Genomic DNA, 15,403 nt, shown 5'->3' with positions numbered 1-15,403 from the left:
CAATAATGCCATTAGATTTGGTAAGATAATCTAAATGAAAATTTGAAACAAGTACAGCACGCTTTTTTCCTGGGCCAACACCTCACCTACTTTTTTAGTTAAACTGGAACATTCAGATTTTATCCAGTGTCAAATAATTGACAGTTACTGCTAAAAAGATGGAGGATACGTGAATTCTGAGATTTGAGAGAGACCTCTCTGAAGCATTTTAAACACCGATGTAATTATTCACTTTTTCACTGGTGAAGAGAAGAACTGTTGACATCCAATCAAATTTTGATCAGCAAATTAAAACAAAAAAAAAGGGTGTGTTTTTTCTGTATACGCATAATTAAACTGTGGAATTGCAAGGGGATATTTCAGAGGCCAGAAGTATGAGGAGTTTCAAAAACAGAATGGATGAGATCATAAGATAAAAATCGCATGGTTATTAAATAACCTGAAAAGAGCTTCTAGCTCAGAGTGTACCTCCACTGCTGGTTTTTAGAAGCTAATTACCATACATCAGGCTTGATACATGGGGTTCTGAGGTAGAACAGAACGTGTTGTCTATACAAAGCATAGTTTTGTATATACACCTTCCCTGAGCTTTTGCTACAGACTACTTTCTGGCTTTCTTTATGGCTCCATTCCCAGGGCTCTCATTCTGTGCTTCAGAAGTTGGTCTTAGCACCCAGCGCCCCAGAGACACTATAGGCACTTCAGTGCAGGGCAAGGTTTTAAGGTAGATGAACTTCTTATCTCATCCAGTGTGGTGGTAGGGAGCCTGCAGCTCAAAACTGAAGGCTCAGTTGGTGTGTTTAAGCAGAAAAGCTTTGTGAGGGAACATGAGAGCTATAGAGGTTCATTTGAGGTTTAATTCCTTTACAGCTCCTAAAATTCATAGTATGATGCTCAATGCTTCATTCCTACTGGATTTTCTTTGTTGAATAGGTGACTTAACCTGTCTAGTGAGTGAGAAATTGCAGATTATGAGACTAATAAAGATAATAACCTTAGAAAAATTGCATCTAGATGGCTACATTGTTCCTTTCATTTCTCTACTGGTTTAAGAAAAGGACGAAGAAACCAATGTTCTTATTTTTTGATGGGTCCAAATCCATTCATAAATTAACTTCTTGTTACACTGACCTTTTGCCTTGAGATTATTTTGGCACCTCTCTCTTCCAAATGCCGTAGCTCATTTTATGCATTCATCTTTCATACAATTCTATGGGGGGAAAAATTTACCAGTCTGTATGTACAGTGAAACAGTTTTAAAATAAATATAGTAGCTATTACATTTCAGTTGCATACTGAAATATCTTCGCGTACTATACAGTATTACGCGGAGAAATTATCTGCACTCCAATTTAAAAAAAAAATTGAATTATTAGACATTAAAAAGTATTTATTACAACTAAGTAATCAATATTCCTTGTTTAAAGAGAAGGTTAATTACTCACTGCATATTAATCCTGTCCTGATTTCAGCTGGGACAGAGTTAATTTTCTTTCTGGTGGCTGCTGTGTTTCAGATGAGGTATGAAGGGAATGTCAATAATGCATATTGGTTTAGTTGTTGCCAGGTGTTGTTTGTATTTTTCAAGCACTTTTTTCGGCTTCCCATAGAAGCTGAGAAGGAGCCTAGAGAGAACGATGGAAGGGGCAGTGCAATATTCCATCCGTAGATGCCATGCTCAGTATAGAAATGGGGTTGGCTGGTGGGCGGGTGCTTGTGATCAGCTGCTGGGGAAGGTACCAATTCACTGAGTGGTGAGAGTGACTTGCATCATTATTGGTGTTATTACTATTATTATTGTTACTGTTATTTTCCTTTTGTGTTATTGTTCTATTGAACTGCCCTTATCTCAACCCACAAGGTTTTTTTCCTTTCCCTTTCCCCTCCTTTTCTCCCTCTCCTCCCAGCCCTTCTGGGGCAAGGGGGAGGACTGTGCGAGCGGCTGTGCGGTCCAAGCTGCTGCTGGGTTTAAACCGCGACAAATCCATACACAAAATCACAACATCTGTGGTCACAATTAAAGATGGGGGTTTTGTGGGGGTGAAGAGGCCTTACAGGGGTTTTTCGTTTGTTTTTTTTTTCCTTTTCTTTTCTTTTGCTGCTGTGTGGTGTGTCTCTTGACCAGTACTGAGACAGTCGTCCTTCTGCAAACAGATGCCAAGAACATCCATTATCAATGAACCTGTTCTTGGCACTTAGCGTTGATATAGGCCAAAGCATCTGTTTGGGGGAAAAATAGCCAAGAAAAAGTAGGAGGAACAATATATCATCTATATACTGACTTCAGAAGTACATGTATGCTAGTACTGAGACACTTACATGAAAAGTAAACATTCTGAAATCCAGCTCACCCATTCAGGAGAAGAGCACGTGCTGGGGACACTAGGTGCCGATCATTTTTAAGCAGTAACACATCTATGCCACTAACATCTGTCTCTGCTTGTTTTCCTTAGCAGGCTTCCTCTTTGGGCTGTCTTAGCGTCTTTGTATGTGCAACGTGAATGACTGTTACTCAGCAGCCTTTCAGGGGTCTTATTTGACCGGTATCTTTTTAACTATGAGGTTCCTAAAAAGATTTGGAAAAGAAATGAGTTCTGATGTCTTCATCGCAGTGTCGCTTGGCAGATATTTCAGCAGAAACTGGCCTTGTGTACCCTACACCAGGGATCGAAGAAGGAAAATAGATTACATCTCATTCACTTTCTTCTTGCCAACAGTAACAAAACAGTCTAACTATTAGTTGATAAGAAAATAACTCAAAGCTGTGGCCATTCTAAATCGTACAAGCGTGCTGTCTGAGGCTCTGGTTCAATTCTTTATTTCTCTTGGGTGTTAAAACAGTAGCTATAGTCATCAGAACTTCTTTTTAATTTGCTCATGGTAGGCATAGTCCTTTGGATATAGTCTTCAATCATGCCTTTGTTACCACATTTCTTACTAGTGTAATGACACAGAGGTAAGCCAGGAAGTTGATACAAAGTTTCCGCATATGTAACACCAAATAATTTATGACCTGACTACTTGTCACACTTGTCAATAGGTAGAAGCTGAAAAACAATAAATTTGATTGTTGTGGGTGAACCCCAGTAGGCAGCTAAGCACTACCCAGCTGCTCACTCACTCCCACCCATATTTTTTCTGTTGTTTTGTGCAAGTGTGATCTAAGGACACAGGCAGAAGATTTACACTCAGGTAATTTTGCATCATTGGCCTAATGAAAACATATGTTTGGAGAAATTAAATGAGTTGTGAGGCACACAAAGGCTTGCTTTCTGTGCTATGGAGAGGTGTATCTTTGTGTCTCCAAGTATTTAGAGTATATTTAAGAAAAGGACAAGTAACTCATAAAAGTGAGAGAATGAAGACGAGAAGCGTGAAAGTTTCATATACTCCAGTCCATAAAGCTTTATCAGCAAGCAGTGCCTGTTCCCTCAAACAAGTCTTTATTAATGAAAAAAGTCACAGTTTTTTTTTGGAAAAAAAAAAAGTTTTCAGCTCTTGGTAGCCTTGAAAATTGTAAAGGAACATAAGCAAAACACTAGAACCAGAAGAAAGAGGAGATTGGGTATCCACTTCCACAGCCGGACGGTGGGTGGGTGTGTGGGAGGGCACACACAAGAGTCCCTTCAAATCTACATTAAAAATACAGCAGTATTTTTACAAGCAGTAGTTTTTCTTTATAAAATGTGTCAGTTCAGTTTCCAAGAGTCTTGTAAACCTTTCTCTTAAAGTCTGTCTACTTTTAGCTAGAAACAAGGCAAGTAAGCTCCCCAAAGTCTTGAGAAACTTGATTTTAAATCCCTGATCAGATGGATTTCCTTTTTGAGTGTAGACAAACAGCCCCAAGGCTGCCCGGAGGCAACGGAAAAAGATGCGGACGACCCAGTCTTCTCCTGGTTTGTGCATGTAGACACAAGCCTCTGTTGGTCCAGAAATGTTAGTAAATAGAGATTAAGCTCTTCTTTTCATAAATAAAAGCTCTGTTCTTACATCTTTGACATTGCAACTGCTGAAGCCATTAAAATCCTGGAACTGGTTTCTTAACTTAATTTGATGAGGCTTCTGCACGAGTCCTTCAGTTGCTGGGGACAAACTTAGTAAAGGCTTGAATGTCACATTCTAAGGTTTCATTTTTAATTTATTTTCTTCTTCAGTAAGTATTACTGTGTGGTTAATTTGTTCGCTGGGATGGACAAAATAGAACTAATATGAAATTCAAATGAATTCTTCTGCTGGCAGCCTGTTTGTTAGCAGCAATAATGAAATATAATGGCTAATGGATAGTGAAAAAGATTAAGTATTTTCCTCAATAATTCAGGGCTTTGACATACTTAAGCACTTAATAAAAATATCCAGAAAAATCAATAACCTAGAATTTGACTTTTTATTTTTAAATATATGTATTTTTGTTTTGTTTAACATCAGGTTACCTTCATACATGCTTTAGTCATTAAAAGGAATCTATGTCACTTTCAAGAACTTTAAACCTGGAAAAAACCCACCCCTTTCATTTCTAAATCTACAGCCTTTTTATGAAATTGGAAACCAGTGTTGTGAAGAAAAGACATAATTTGTGTTAGCACTTGTTGGGATGCCGAGGAGATGTGTAAAATACCTGACCAACCTCGTCAGCGCAATAGATTTATCTTTCATAGGGAAGTTGAACAAGATGTTACAAGGTTATTTGCTTCCACCTACTGACCATTCTTGATATTGCAGACTAAAACAATTGAGGGAATACTTTCGTAACTTCGAGTCTCATCTTTCCTCCTTCTGATACAGGCCATGGGAGTAATGTGTGCACCTGTGGATTCTGTTTGCTTTTTATATTTCATTACTTTCACATGAAAAAAGATATGCTAGAAATGCAAATAACTTTTCTAAAGTTTATTAACCTGTACAGTTTGCTTATTTCTTGGGGGTTTTTTTGCTTGTTTGTTTTGTTTTGTTTTGTTTCTGGTATTCTGTGTTATGATGATAGGGAAGTAGAGGAAATATGTTTTGGATAGCAGGGAGAAAACAAACTGAAAAATGTATGATAAAGTACACAGCTATGTACAGGTGTTAGTTATGTCAACATGACTAATGGCTACTTGACAATTTCGATTTCACTATTTCTGTTTGCAATTCAAGAAGTAAAATTAAATGTAGAATTGTAGAAGCTATGTAAAATACAGCATATGGAGGTTTCTACTGCATCATAAAGCCAAAAGGTCATGCAGGGTCATGCTACCACCAATGATTACTTTTACTTTCTAGAGCTTTTCTTTTACTTTTACAAATGTTCAGTAAGATTCGTATAATGCTAATATCAGATAAAGATTGCAGATATGTTTCCCAAGGGCATGGCATGTTAAACTTTAAAATCCCTGAGACATATGAATGATTAAACAGAGCACAATTGGCATGAGGAAAGGGACACTTCTCAAGAGTAGAATGGGTATCATATCTGATGTATTCTATATATGCACTTGCCATACATCTTGCTGTCGAGTTAGCGAAATCATTAGATATCTGCAGGCTAACACTGAAAGAATTGTACCGCTTGGTCTCACTTTACTATCTGGTAAGCCATAGCACTCAATACAACCATAAATTTAATATCAGTTCGTCACTAAGGTGACTAAATTTCAGTAGGAACATTTAAAGGCTTCTTTTCAGAACTATATGCCTGCAAGCACAGAGGTGAGCGTGGTTTCACCCTCTCAATTAATGCAATTCTAGTGTTAAATGTGTGTGGCACTGTCCCTTACGGCACTTTGTTCAGCTCTTAGAAGTTGTGTTTGTCCTGTGTTGTTCCTGATGTTCTGCATAAAACCTTACTTTGTTTCCTTGTTGCTGCTACCCAACAAAACAGACAAAAAAGCAATTTTCTTTTGTGTTCCCACATAAAAAATAGAGCTCTTCATATGTTTACAACAGTGTAATTTAATTGGTTGTTATGCAGTGGCACCTAGAGAAAAAAAAGGAATTACATTGGTTTTGAACTGAAATGGATGAGAGGGTTTTCTGCCTTAGTGGCAGGGTATGTCTATAATTCCTTCTCTCCATCTTTCCCATGAAACATCCTATGAAGTATTCTATCATTATATAATTTTTCTAAAATATTAATTCTTCATGAGGAACAGATTTTGCTTGTTTTTAACTTCTCTTTTGTGATGTAACAACATTAAAGAAAGTGCCTGATGTATTGTTCAGATCCATAGGATTTTACACTTGCTTTCAGCAATGGTACTTTTTAATCTCAAATAATTCATACAGTTGGGATATTTGCAGTACACACACTAAAATGACAGCACTTTGTCATTTTGCACTTTAAAAAGGAGCACAGATGTCTCCCAGAGAAGAACATTCTGATTTCTTCCCTTCTTTCTCTGAGCTTGACAGATGATTCATTTTGATAATTTCTTTAAAGCTGAGTTTCTGTGTACATTTGTTCTTTAAAAGAGGTATATCTAGGACTTAGATGACGTATATTCAAATATTTATATTTAAACATAAATTTGATTAAGGCGGTAACTTTGCTGGTTTAAAGAATTACAACACAAATTATTTCAGAAAAATTGGTTTGTTTTGCGTGGTCAATTAAAGGTTAAGATATGTGTGCACGTCCCTAACATGAAATACTCTGGTCCCTCAAGGATAAGTTCTGTCTGAGTTCAGTCACGGTTGGTAACAAAGTAGTTGACTGCTTTTCTTCCAAAAAGGCTTCATCATAGACTTTCTAGAGACATCAGATGCACAACAAGCAACTTGTGTAACTGTTCCTGCAGAAGTGATGAACTGTTACTATTGTTTTTAATTATAAACCTGTTGCAAATTACAGTTTATTATTCAGCTAATAAATTTGCAAATTATTGATTTTAGAAGAGACTCGTCAGTTGTCTCCTATTATTTCTTCTTCACCTACTGCACAGGTTTTTACTGTTCAGATTTTTAACTCTTTCCAACTGGTTTATCCCTTTGGACCAACGATTCTGAAATTCTACTTTAGTCCTTCTTTAGGTGACCTGTCAGTATCCTTAATTATACTTTATTAATAGAGTATATGCCTTTGTGAGGCTTTCACCCGGTGGTAAAGAAAATACCTGTTCAGGAAGTCAGCCTTTATATGGTGCTACATGTTAAATGGTTGTTATCTGATAATGTACCCAAAACAAGTTTGTCAAAAATTATTTAGGCGCTATTTTAAAATTAATATTTGGAATACCAGAAACAATAAAGTAACGGTGGACTTAGAATTATTTTTTTCTTGTCATTGTGCAGAAGTCCAAATTCAGGTCTCTACTCCTGAAGACACAGAGCTATTTCTGTACCCAGATCTGACTTTACATAATTTCAAAGATAAGCCAATACGACCCTTTCTTGCTTGCTTCAACATCCAGTCATATTGAAACCATACATATGTAGCTGTCATTGCTAATGGTGCAATGGTTAGTTTGTAAGATTCACTTTCCATCTCTTTAGATAGAAAACTAAAATCTACAAGATGAAATGATTGTCTGATGTTCAGGGATAAAACACATAATAGAAATCCTGCCATTGTAGCTTTTGCCTTACCTGGTCATAGACAACCACGTAAGATAACTGTGCTGGGAGGAAGATAGTTTTTGTTTTATTCAGGTAAAACTGCACTTTTAATTCACATTGGGTAATGAATGCTTATGAACTTAGGTTTCTTAAAAATTGCTTTTAATGGGAAATGACAGCGGCAACATAGCATACTAAAATCTTCTATAGACAGCAGAAGAGCTCAGAGTAGCGTTAGCTCTTGAACAAGGTATACTCATCATACCGAGAGCTTGTAATAGCTATGACTGGAATCTGATGGGAGCTACTTTATTCTGTACCCTTGTCCTTAGTAATATGAAAAGATATGATTCATTTTTTATTAACCAATAAATATGTTAAAGAACATGCCATTATTTCCGAAAGGTGACTTAGGGTATAGCTAGCAGGTGAAGAGCACTGGCGCTAATGGAGTTTGAATTCATTCCTCTGAGGCAGAAGCTTTTTAAGAGCTGAGCTTTTTACCTCGCTCACTCACCAAAAAACCCTGAATGTAAATATACAAACAAGCTCAGAAAATAGGCTTGTAGGCAGAGATAGTATTTGTTTATCCACCAAATGGGAGGAGAGACATGGTGAGAGACTGTCTGGGTGCCAGTAATCCACGCTTGAAAGAAAATTTTTAGTATTAGATTCCACACAGTGCAGTCTGGTTCCCATGAAAACTATTTTGAACATAAATAGTATTTGAGGTACAGATTCATATATTAGTTTCGTATAACTAACTAGAATAACAAAGATTTTTGTTGTTGGAAATACACTGCTTAAGGAGTGACAGAGAACTTGATATGCCTAATGAAAACACCTTTAATATACCTTGCTGTAAATGAAAGTATTTTTTTCAGGAAATCTCGATTCATCTTACTTGATTGAATGATTTCATTTTTTTTTTAATCTTTTATGGTTACATGGCTTAGGTAAGAAGTCTTTGGTATTGAAATACTACCAGTCCTTCATTTAAGATGAATAGGCATGGTATTGAAGAAATATAACTTATTTATTTAATATATGTTTTCATTTTTAGTAGGAGTTGCTATTAGCTATCAGCCTTAAATTTGTAATTTGGGATATAGGTAGCAAGTAACTCTAGTCAGTAATCTAAAATCTGATGAGTGTAGTTCTAGCTTTAGTTAAAAGTATGGGGAAGGACTTACTTTTAACAAACAGGTTTCCCTTCTCTGTATGTCACTGTTTTTCCAATAGAAATCTCTAAGGTTGCAGTATGTAAGCAAAATTAGCTTCTAAGAATACCCTTGCTAGAAAAGTTGAAAACAAAAGAAAAATCATAATAGGTCACTTGTCTACAGTTTAATGGCTTGAACTATATTTGGCTTACTCAGTTTCCAGTAGCAACTCGTACAAAGGGATAATTTTGAAGAAATAAATGCCTTTCAGACTATAATTTTTATGATACTGATAATCTCTGCATGCCTTCAGGTCTACAGGCAAAAATCCAAAGGTTCAAGGAGACTCAAAATAACTTAAACCTAATGATACCCTACACATGTTCCTTTTAAGGTATTAAGATTATTTGTTTGATCCTAATGAAAACATAAGTCCAAAATACATGTGTGTGTTTATACATATATATATACACACATATATACACATATTTATACTAAATAGATGCTTGATTATTTTTGCATGTTGCTGTGAGATTCAGACAGAAATACCTTCAACATGTCAAGGCCTATTAGCACTCCTGACAACAGGCAGAAGTTTCAGCAATTTTTTCCTCTTACGCTTACCTGTATATTCTTTAAGCTACCATCACTAATTAAAAAAAAAAAGTGAGCAAGAAATTATATTTTCTTCAAGATGAAGTAGAAAAAAGCAAATATATACTTTAAAGCAGAGGTCATATTTTTGTCTTATGAGCTGGCTACGCTATATTGAAATAGGTTTGTTTTTAATGGTGTTTCAATCCTGTCTTTAAGTTTATGCTTGTAATAAAGTTCAAAAAGCCTTACATAAAGCCATAATATTAAACATTGTGCATTTAAATATAAAACATATCTGAAAATAACAGTTCAGTAAAGTGTAATAGGATGAGAAACTCACTTTTCAGATTTTGATGCCCTTTTTTCATCCCCAATTATTTGCCCAACTGTGGTCAATGTGCTTTGTGACATGATCTTCTCTGTTTGTCTTTTCAGGATAGTAAAGCAGAGTGCAGTTCCTCTGTAGAAACGGAGGACAGAAAAGTAAGTGGCTTGTTTTAATGTAATTTGTCAGGCAACTCTAGTGGGGAGGTTTGTTTGGTTGATATTTTTTTTAAGTAAACCGTGTGAAATTATTGGATGGTATTTTATGTGTGTATATTTTATAAAGTTTTCTAATGTTGTATTTTAACTTCGATGGGGATAAAATAATCTTACTCTACTGAATATAATTCTGTTACAAATTTGAATCTAACAGCTTGTTCAGAAGGGAATCTTCATTTCATTAAACTATGAATGGTTTAAAAGGCAATTACATGTCCTGTTCTTAATTTCCATCATTAACAAAATTATGGTGTTGTGTCTTTCATGATAATGTTGGCACACAGTTTTAAATATTTGCAAAATAGCAAGATAAGGACTGCTTTTTCTTGCTTTATAAGCAGTATCTTTGGTACAGCTTTTTTTTTCCTGCTATATGATTGATGTTTAAAAAAAGTTTATCTTATATTATTTCCAGTTTTATTTTCTGTGAACGAGTATAAAATATGTTTTCAGTTGTGTTCTTCACCATCTTGGCTTTTTTTTTAACAGTTCATTATGGCATGTATATTTGAATATACTTGAATAAAGTTACATTTTTAGAATGAATTAATAAATGGAAGTACTATCGATTTCCACTCTAAAATGAGCAATGCAGAAAGCTGCCTTCTAGACTAAAAGTATCATACTTTCAGTTTATGTTTTGAAACTGTAGGTCTTTATGCTTAATTTAGCACTAGTTTAACTGTGCTATGTGTGATACAATACCATTTTTCCAAAAGTTTTTTTTGTTGCTCTTTTTTTACCTTCTTTTGGCTACTGCATCTTCCTTTGAGCATTCAGCAGCTCCTCCTTTTTGAAAACCAGTTGTCGAGTTCTTTTTGCTATAAAAATGAGCTTTTATTAAACAGCATTATCCCAAAAGTACTTTAGTTGTTCATGATAGCTCAAAGTTTATAAAACAGTGTTGTACAAGTGCGACATAAAATGCTGTTGAGGGTAGTGCAGGAAAGCACAGTTGGTTTGCTTTGTTGAGATATGTGATAAAGGTTCTTCAGAGTTTCAGTGATTTTCAACATTTTCAGGAATGAAGTGAGAGAATTATTTTGAGCTATGCAGAAACATATTGAGAATTCAATTAAGATACTAAACTGTGAACGTAACAAGAAGAGAAAGTATGCTATGTCTTAGGTACCAGGCAGCTGTTACTACTCTCTGATTGTCGAAGTCCTCTATACTAAGACAGGTTGAATTTCTTGCATTTAAATTAAGTCAACACTGAATGTTTTACTCTGATGTGTATCAGTATGATAAAACTAGCTTATTGCAGGACGATGACAAAGACAGTATGCAATTAAATTAGAAATGTTTTTTAAAAAATTTAGAAACCGTATCAGCTTTGTCACAGGGCTCAAAAATACTGTAATGATAGGTTTAGCAATGCTTTGCGTTAATAAAGGACTACGAAATTTACGTCAATAGGAACAGTAACTTTGCTGTATTGTTTTGTGAGTTGAAACATAACCATTTATGTTCCTGAGTATTAAATTTAAGGAATTATCCTTGTTATTTATACTCCTAAAGCTTTTTCAGTTTTCTGGGAGGTTTAGGGGTTTTGTTGTTGTTGCTTTTTAAAAGCACTTTAACAAACCAAAGCATTCTTGGTTTACTACTTTTTAATGTTATGCCTTCCATAAACCCTATTCTCCTATGTTAATAGCTTCTATTTGAATTTTTTGTAAAATTTCCAAATTCTCCTGCTTTCTATTTCTTCCTTTTGTAGGCTGCATTAAGTCTGAACTAGTGACAAATTATGCCCCCTGGTTTCTTATGCAGTTCCTTGCTTTTTTTTCTCAAGCATTTTGCAAACACATAGTGAGCTGAATCAAAATTAACCTGGTTAATGTGTTCACGGTCAAAACTAAGAAACAAAGGCTTCATGTATTCAATTTAAAAATTTTTAATTGTCAGAAATAAGTATCGATCCAGTTTTAAAGTATTTTCTCACTAAAGAGACTGACCTGTTTTTTTTTAAATATATTTCTACTGAAATTTTAAAATTTGTAGCTAGAATCCAGTTTTGGATTACTAAATCTGTGTATCTCTATCTGTCAAGTAGTAACTGAGTTTGTGAAAGTGGTGAGCACAAGACATACAATTTTAAAATTGCTAACATCAGGTGATACCCATTACTGTGAAATTCAGGCCATTTAGGCTTCAGGTTCTGAGTATTAGCTTTGATGAAACTATCTAGGTGTTTAAAGTACATATTGTTTTATAATATGCTAAAATGCAATTTGGGACCTTGTTTCTAAACACCAAGATCTGGCTTTTGGTGTGGGTAGCAGTCACGAAAGCTGCACAACCAAAAGGTTCTTTTTATTGCTTGAGTAATGGGAAAAGTTGTCAAGAGCCTGGTAATCTTTAGACTGCAGTCTTATTAATATGTGTGTTGGTTTTGTTTTGGTTTTTTTCATCTATTGCAACTGTGCTTCTAACTAGCAGATGTACCAGCCTGTTGCCAGTAAACTGCTGGTTTTGTTTTTGGGTTTTTTTTTTGTTAAGGTAGGATTATTTCTACTTCAGTGTAAATTATAGGAGTTGTGTATTTGATACTTTTTTGTGGCCTCAGTGATTTCTCTGAGTTTGAGTGGTTTCTTAAGGAGCTATCTTTCTTCAGTGACTCAGGCTATCAAGACTAACCCAGCTGTCTGACCCCAGAAAAGGGCACCTCCTCCGATGCAGAGTATGTGATCTGACTTTTTCTGAGCCAACCCAGGGCCTAGGACTAAGAAGCGAAGTGAAATGAAAGAGCATGAGATTCCCGTGTCGTCCTATGCTTTATTACTTTGCTGGCCTATTGTGCTCACTTCCCCCTCCCTTCTTGCTCTTACAAGCAGTGGCATGAAGGTGAGGTGACAGTCACAGGGTCTCCAAATTTACTGTGAAACCTGGAGAGTCTCTTTCTCTCTTACTGTGTCATTAAGTTTGAAGAGGTGGAGCTTTGGAGGTTCTCAACATCGCGGTACTGAGTGCTATGAATTTCTCATCCTTCTGGCTATAACTACTGCTGCATGCAGGCACATGCCTTCAGGTCTGCAGGCTCTTCTGTGATCTTCCCTCACTAATCACTGAAGTAATAACAACAGACATGAAGTTTGCTAGGTTTTGGGTTATGGTTTGTTTTCTGACTTGCTAAAAGTACGATTTTTATCCAACAACAGTGACAAATCTGTTCAGTGCTCTAGCTTTCAAATGCAAAAACAACAATTAACATAAAGAACTGCCTAGCAAACCCCTGAATTTATCTTCGTCATTTTGTTAATTTGTTGAAGCATTTTGAAAGAACAGAAATGTAATAAATACCTAGTGTTGTTACATGATACGTTTCATCTTTTCTCTCTGGTCCCAAAACTGAAGCTTCCACGGAGCTTAAGTGGCAGATTTACTTTACAGTCCAGGGATATAGATTACTAATGACCTATGCAGTGATCGTCAAATAAAGATACATCAGTCTTGGTTAATAATAATGCATTGTTTCATGTTTATTGAAAGTGTAAGTTAGGAACTTAATGTAGTTCATAGAACCTGAAACATTGTAAACAAATGTTTTTTTTATTCAATCTATGTTTGAAGTCAAGACAAACTACTGCAATTAGGACATGCATCATTACTATCTAATAATTTGCGCTTTCATAATGAAATATACTACTAATGAATTATATCATGAGTAATTAATGGAAAATTTTCCCAGTTAACAAAAAAATATAAAGGCACTGCAAGGTGCCTTTTCTTGCAATCTTTTTTCCTGAAGTTTCTTAATCTCTAACTTCTGAAGTAGAAATTTATGAAACCATGGCTAAAGCATTGCCTGAAGGCAAACTCAAATTTAATAACTGTAATTATTATTTTGAAATCTATTCAATAAACGACAAAATAGCATTTAATTATTCTAACCACTTTATTGTTCAGCTGACCTTTTTATGTAAGATCCTACTCATATTTTCTGTAAAGATAGAAGCCCTCAGGTTTGAGAATAACAAGGGACAAGTAATCGTCTGCTGTAACTGGCCTGTATTATTACGTGTTACTAAATTGTGTTCACCATTGCCAGCAGTGGACCCCAAGTGTATACACGACTCATTTCCTACCTAATTGGTGTTCTTTTCTGTCTTTGTATCACCTAACCCTTTTTTGTTTTGATCTCATACCTTCATTCTGAACACCACAATATTTGATGTTTAATGAATCATGTGATCATGGAAACGTCTCAGCTTTACTTTTCAAAGAAATATATGTAAAAACATGACCCTTAAATCTTCACAGAAAGAAACCTGTTAAAAAATTACAAGGTGTTATTTTTGTAAAAATACATTGATTGCTGAAGCTAGTCATGTCGCGTTTTGGAATTTGAATCATAATTTCAAAGCCTGTGATGGTTTTCGGCATGAGGTTTCACTCTTGCAAGGGTGATGGTAGTTGTTTGGTTTTTTCTACCCATGTTTTCTAATATGACTCTGTGTGTTGGGGAAAACTAAATGGTTGTGTTGAAGGTAATTAATAAGAGTATTGGCCATTTTGCCAAGAGGGAGACCACGCGGTTTCCTTTACAATCTCTTCCATTTGGTATAACCAAACTCTAGTCTCAGTCTCCACTTTTAAAAAAAACTTGCTAGTATGTAAAGTTGTTTGGGTTTTTTTTCCCCTCTCTCACCAGCTTCATTGCCTCCCATTACCTGAAAAACCTGCCCCTAATAAATATTCCTCATCTTTTATTTAATCTCAGTTCACATCTTTATTAGGTCTTAACAATTCTCTTTTTGTTTTCCCCCTATGTTTAAATGGTACTTGCATAGAACAGGAATCTTCAAAAATACAAAAAAAAATAAAGAAGCGGGGAAATAATATTTCTCCCTGTCCTGCTCTGTCATTGAGGTCTGAACAGAGCACAAAGAGAGTACTTTGTTTTACTCTGCAGTTGCGCTTGTTGTCATCAAATTAATTCATGGCAATGCTGTGAAACCAGAACTCTGATAAGAAGTTCTCTTCCCCATACTCCCCCACCTCCCTTTTGTTATATTTCCGTCTGAAATGGAAAACTAAAACACTGAAAATTGAACGGCAAATTAACTTACAATGACATTACTGTGCTGGATAACTTTGTTTCAGATGTTTTTTGCTAAGCTAGGAATGTTTTATTCTTCAGCTTTGGCTGCTTCATTTTGGTTTTATTTCAGCTTCCTCTTTTTAGTAATAGACTGGCCGTAATGTGCAATGACATTCTCTTCAGTATTCCTTGCAGGCAACATAATGCTGGCCGTTAACTAGCAGCGGAGTGTTATTAGCTTGGTGGCTCAAGGTCACTCAGGGTATCTTGCTTCATTTTCCATTCTTGAGAAGGAGAGTAGCTCACGGAGAGGACATTTTTGAGATGCATCTTGACTTTGAAATTTACCACTTCTGAGCTCAGAGTGCAGAGGCTTTATGAGAGCAATAGACTTTATGGGTATGCATTAGGCCAATAACATGATAGGTCAGTAAGTTAGAAAATTTCCCTGTAGTGACATAATGTTTCATAACTCCCTATTACCTTCTGTGGGAAATGGTATAGGCAGTAATGCCTTTCCTTTTCT

At 35.6% G+C, this 15,403-nt stretch overlaps 1 protein-coding gene across 4 annotated transcripts in view; it reads left to right on the top strand.

The window, feature by feature from the left end:
• The window catches only part of RBFOX1 (RNA binding fox-1 homolog 1), a 1,295,853-nt gene that overhangs the window by 675,225 nt on the left and 605,225 nt on the right, over positions 1-15,403 (top strand). For all 4 annotated transcript variants that reach the window (XM_054212203.1, XM_054212205.1, XM_054212206.1 and 1 more), the window contains exon 5: positions 9,726-9,773. In XM_054212203.1, coding sequence (XP_054068178.1) covers positions 9,726-9,773 — 48 coding nt within the window. The remainder of the gene's footprint in view (positions 1-9,725; positions 9,774-15,403) is intronic.

Source organism: Rissa tridactyla, chromosome 8 (genome assembly GCF_028500815.1).
Source record: "Rissa tridactyla isolate bRisTri1 chromosome 8, bRisTri1.patW.cur.20221130, whole genome shotgun sequence".
Classification (NCBI taxonomy): Eukaryota; Metazoa; Chordata; class Aves; order Charadriiformes; family Laridae; genus Rissa; species Rissa tridactyla.
Note: the sequence above shows the minus strand (reverse complement) of the source record. Positions and strands in the feature narration are given on the sequence as shown.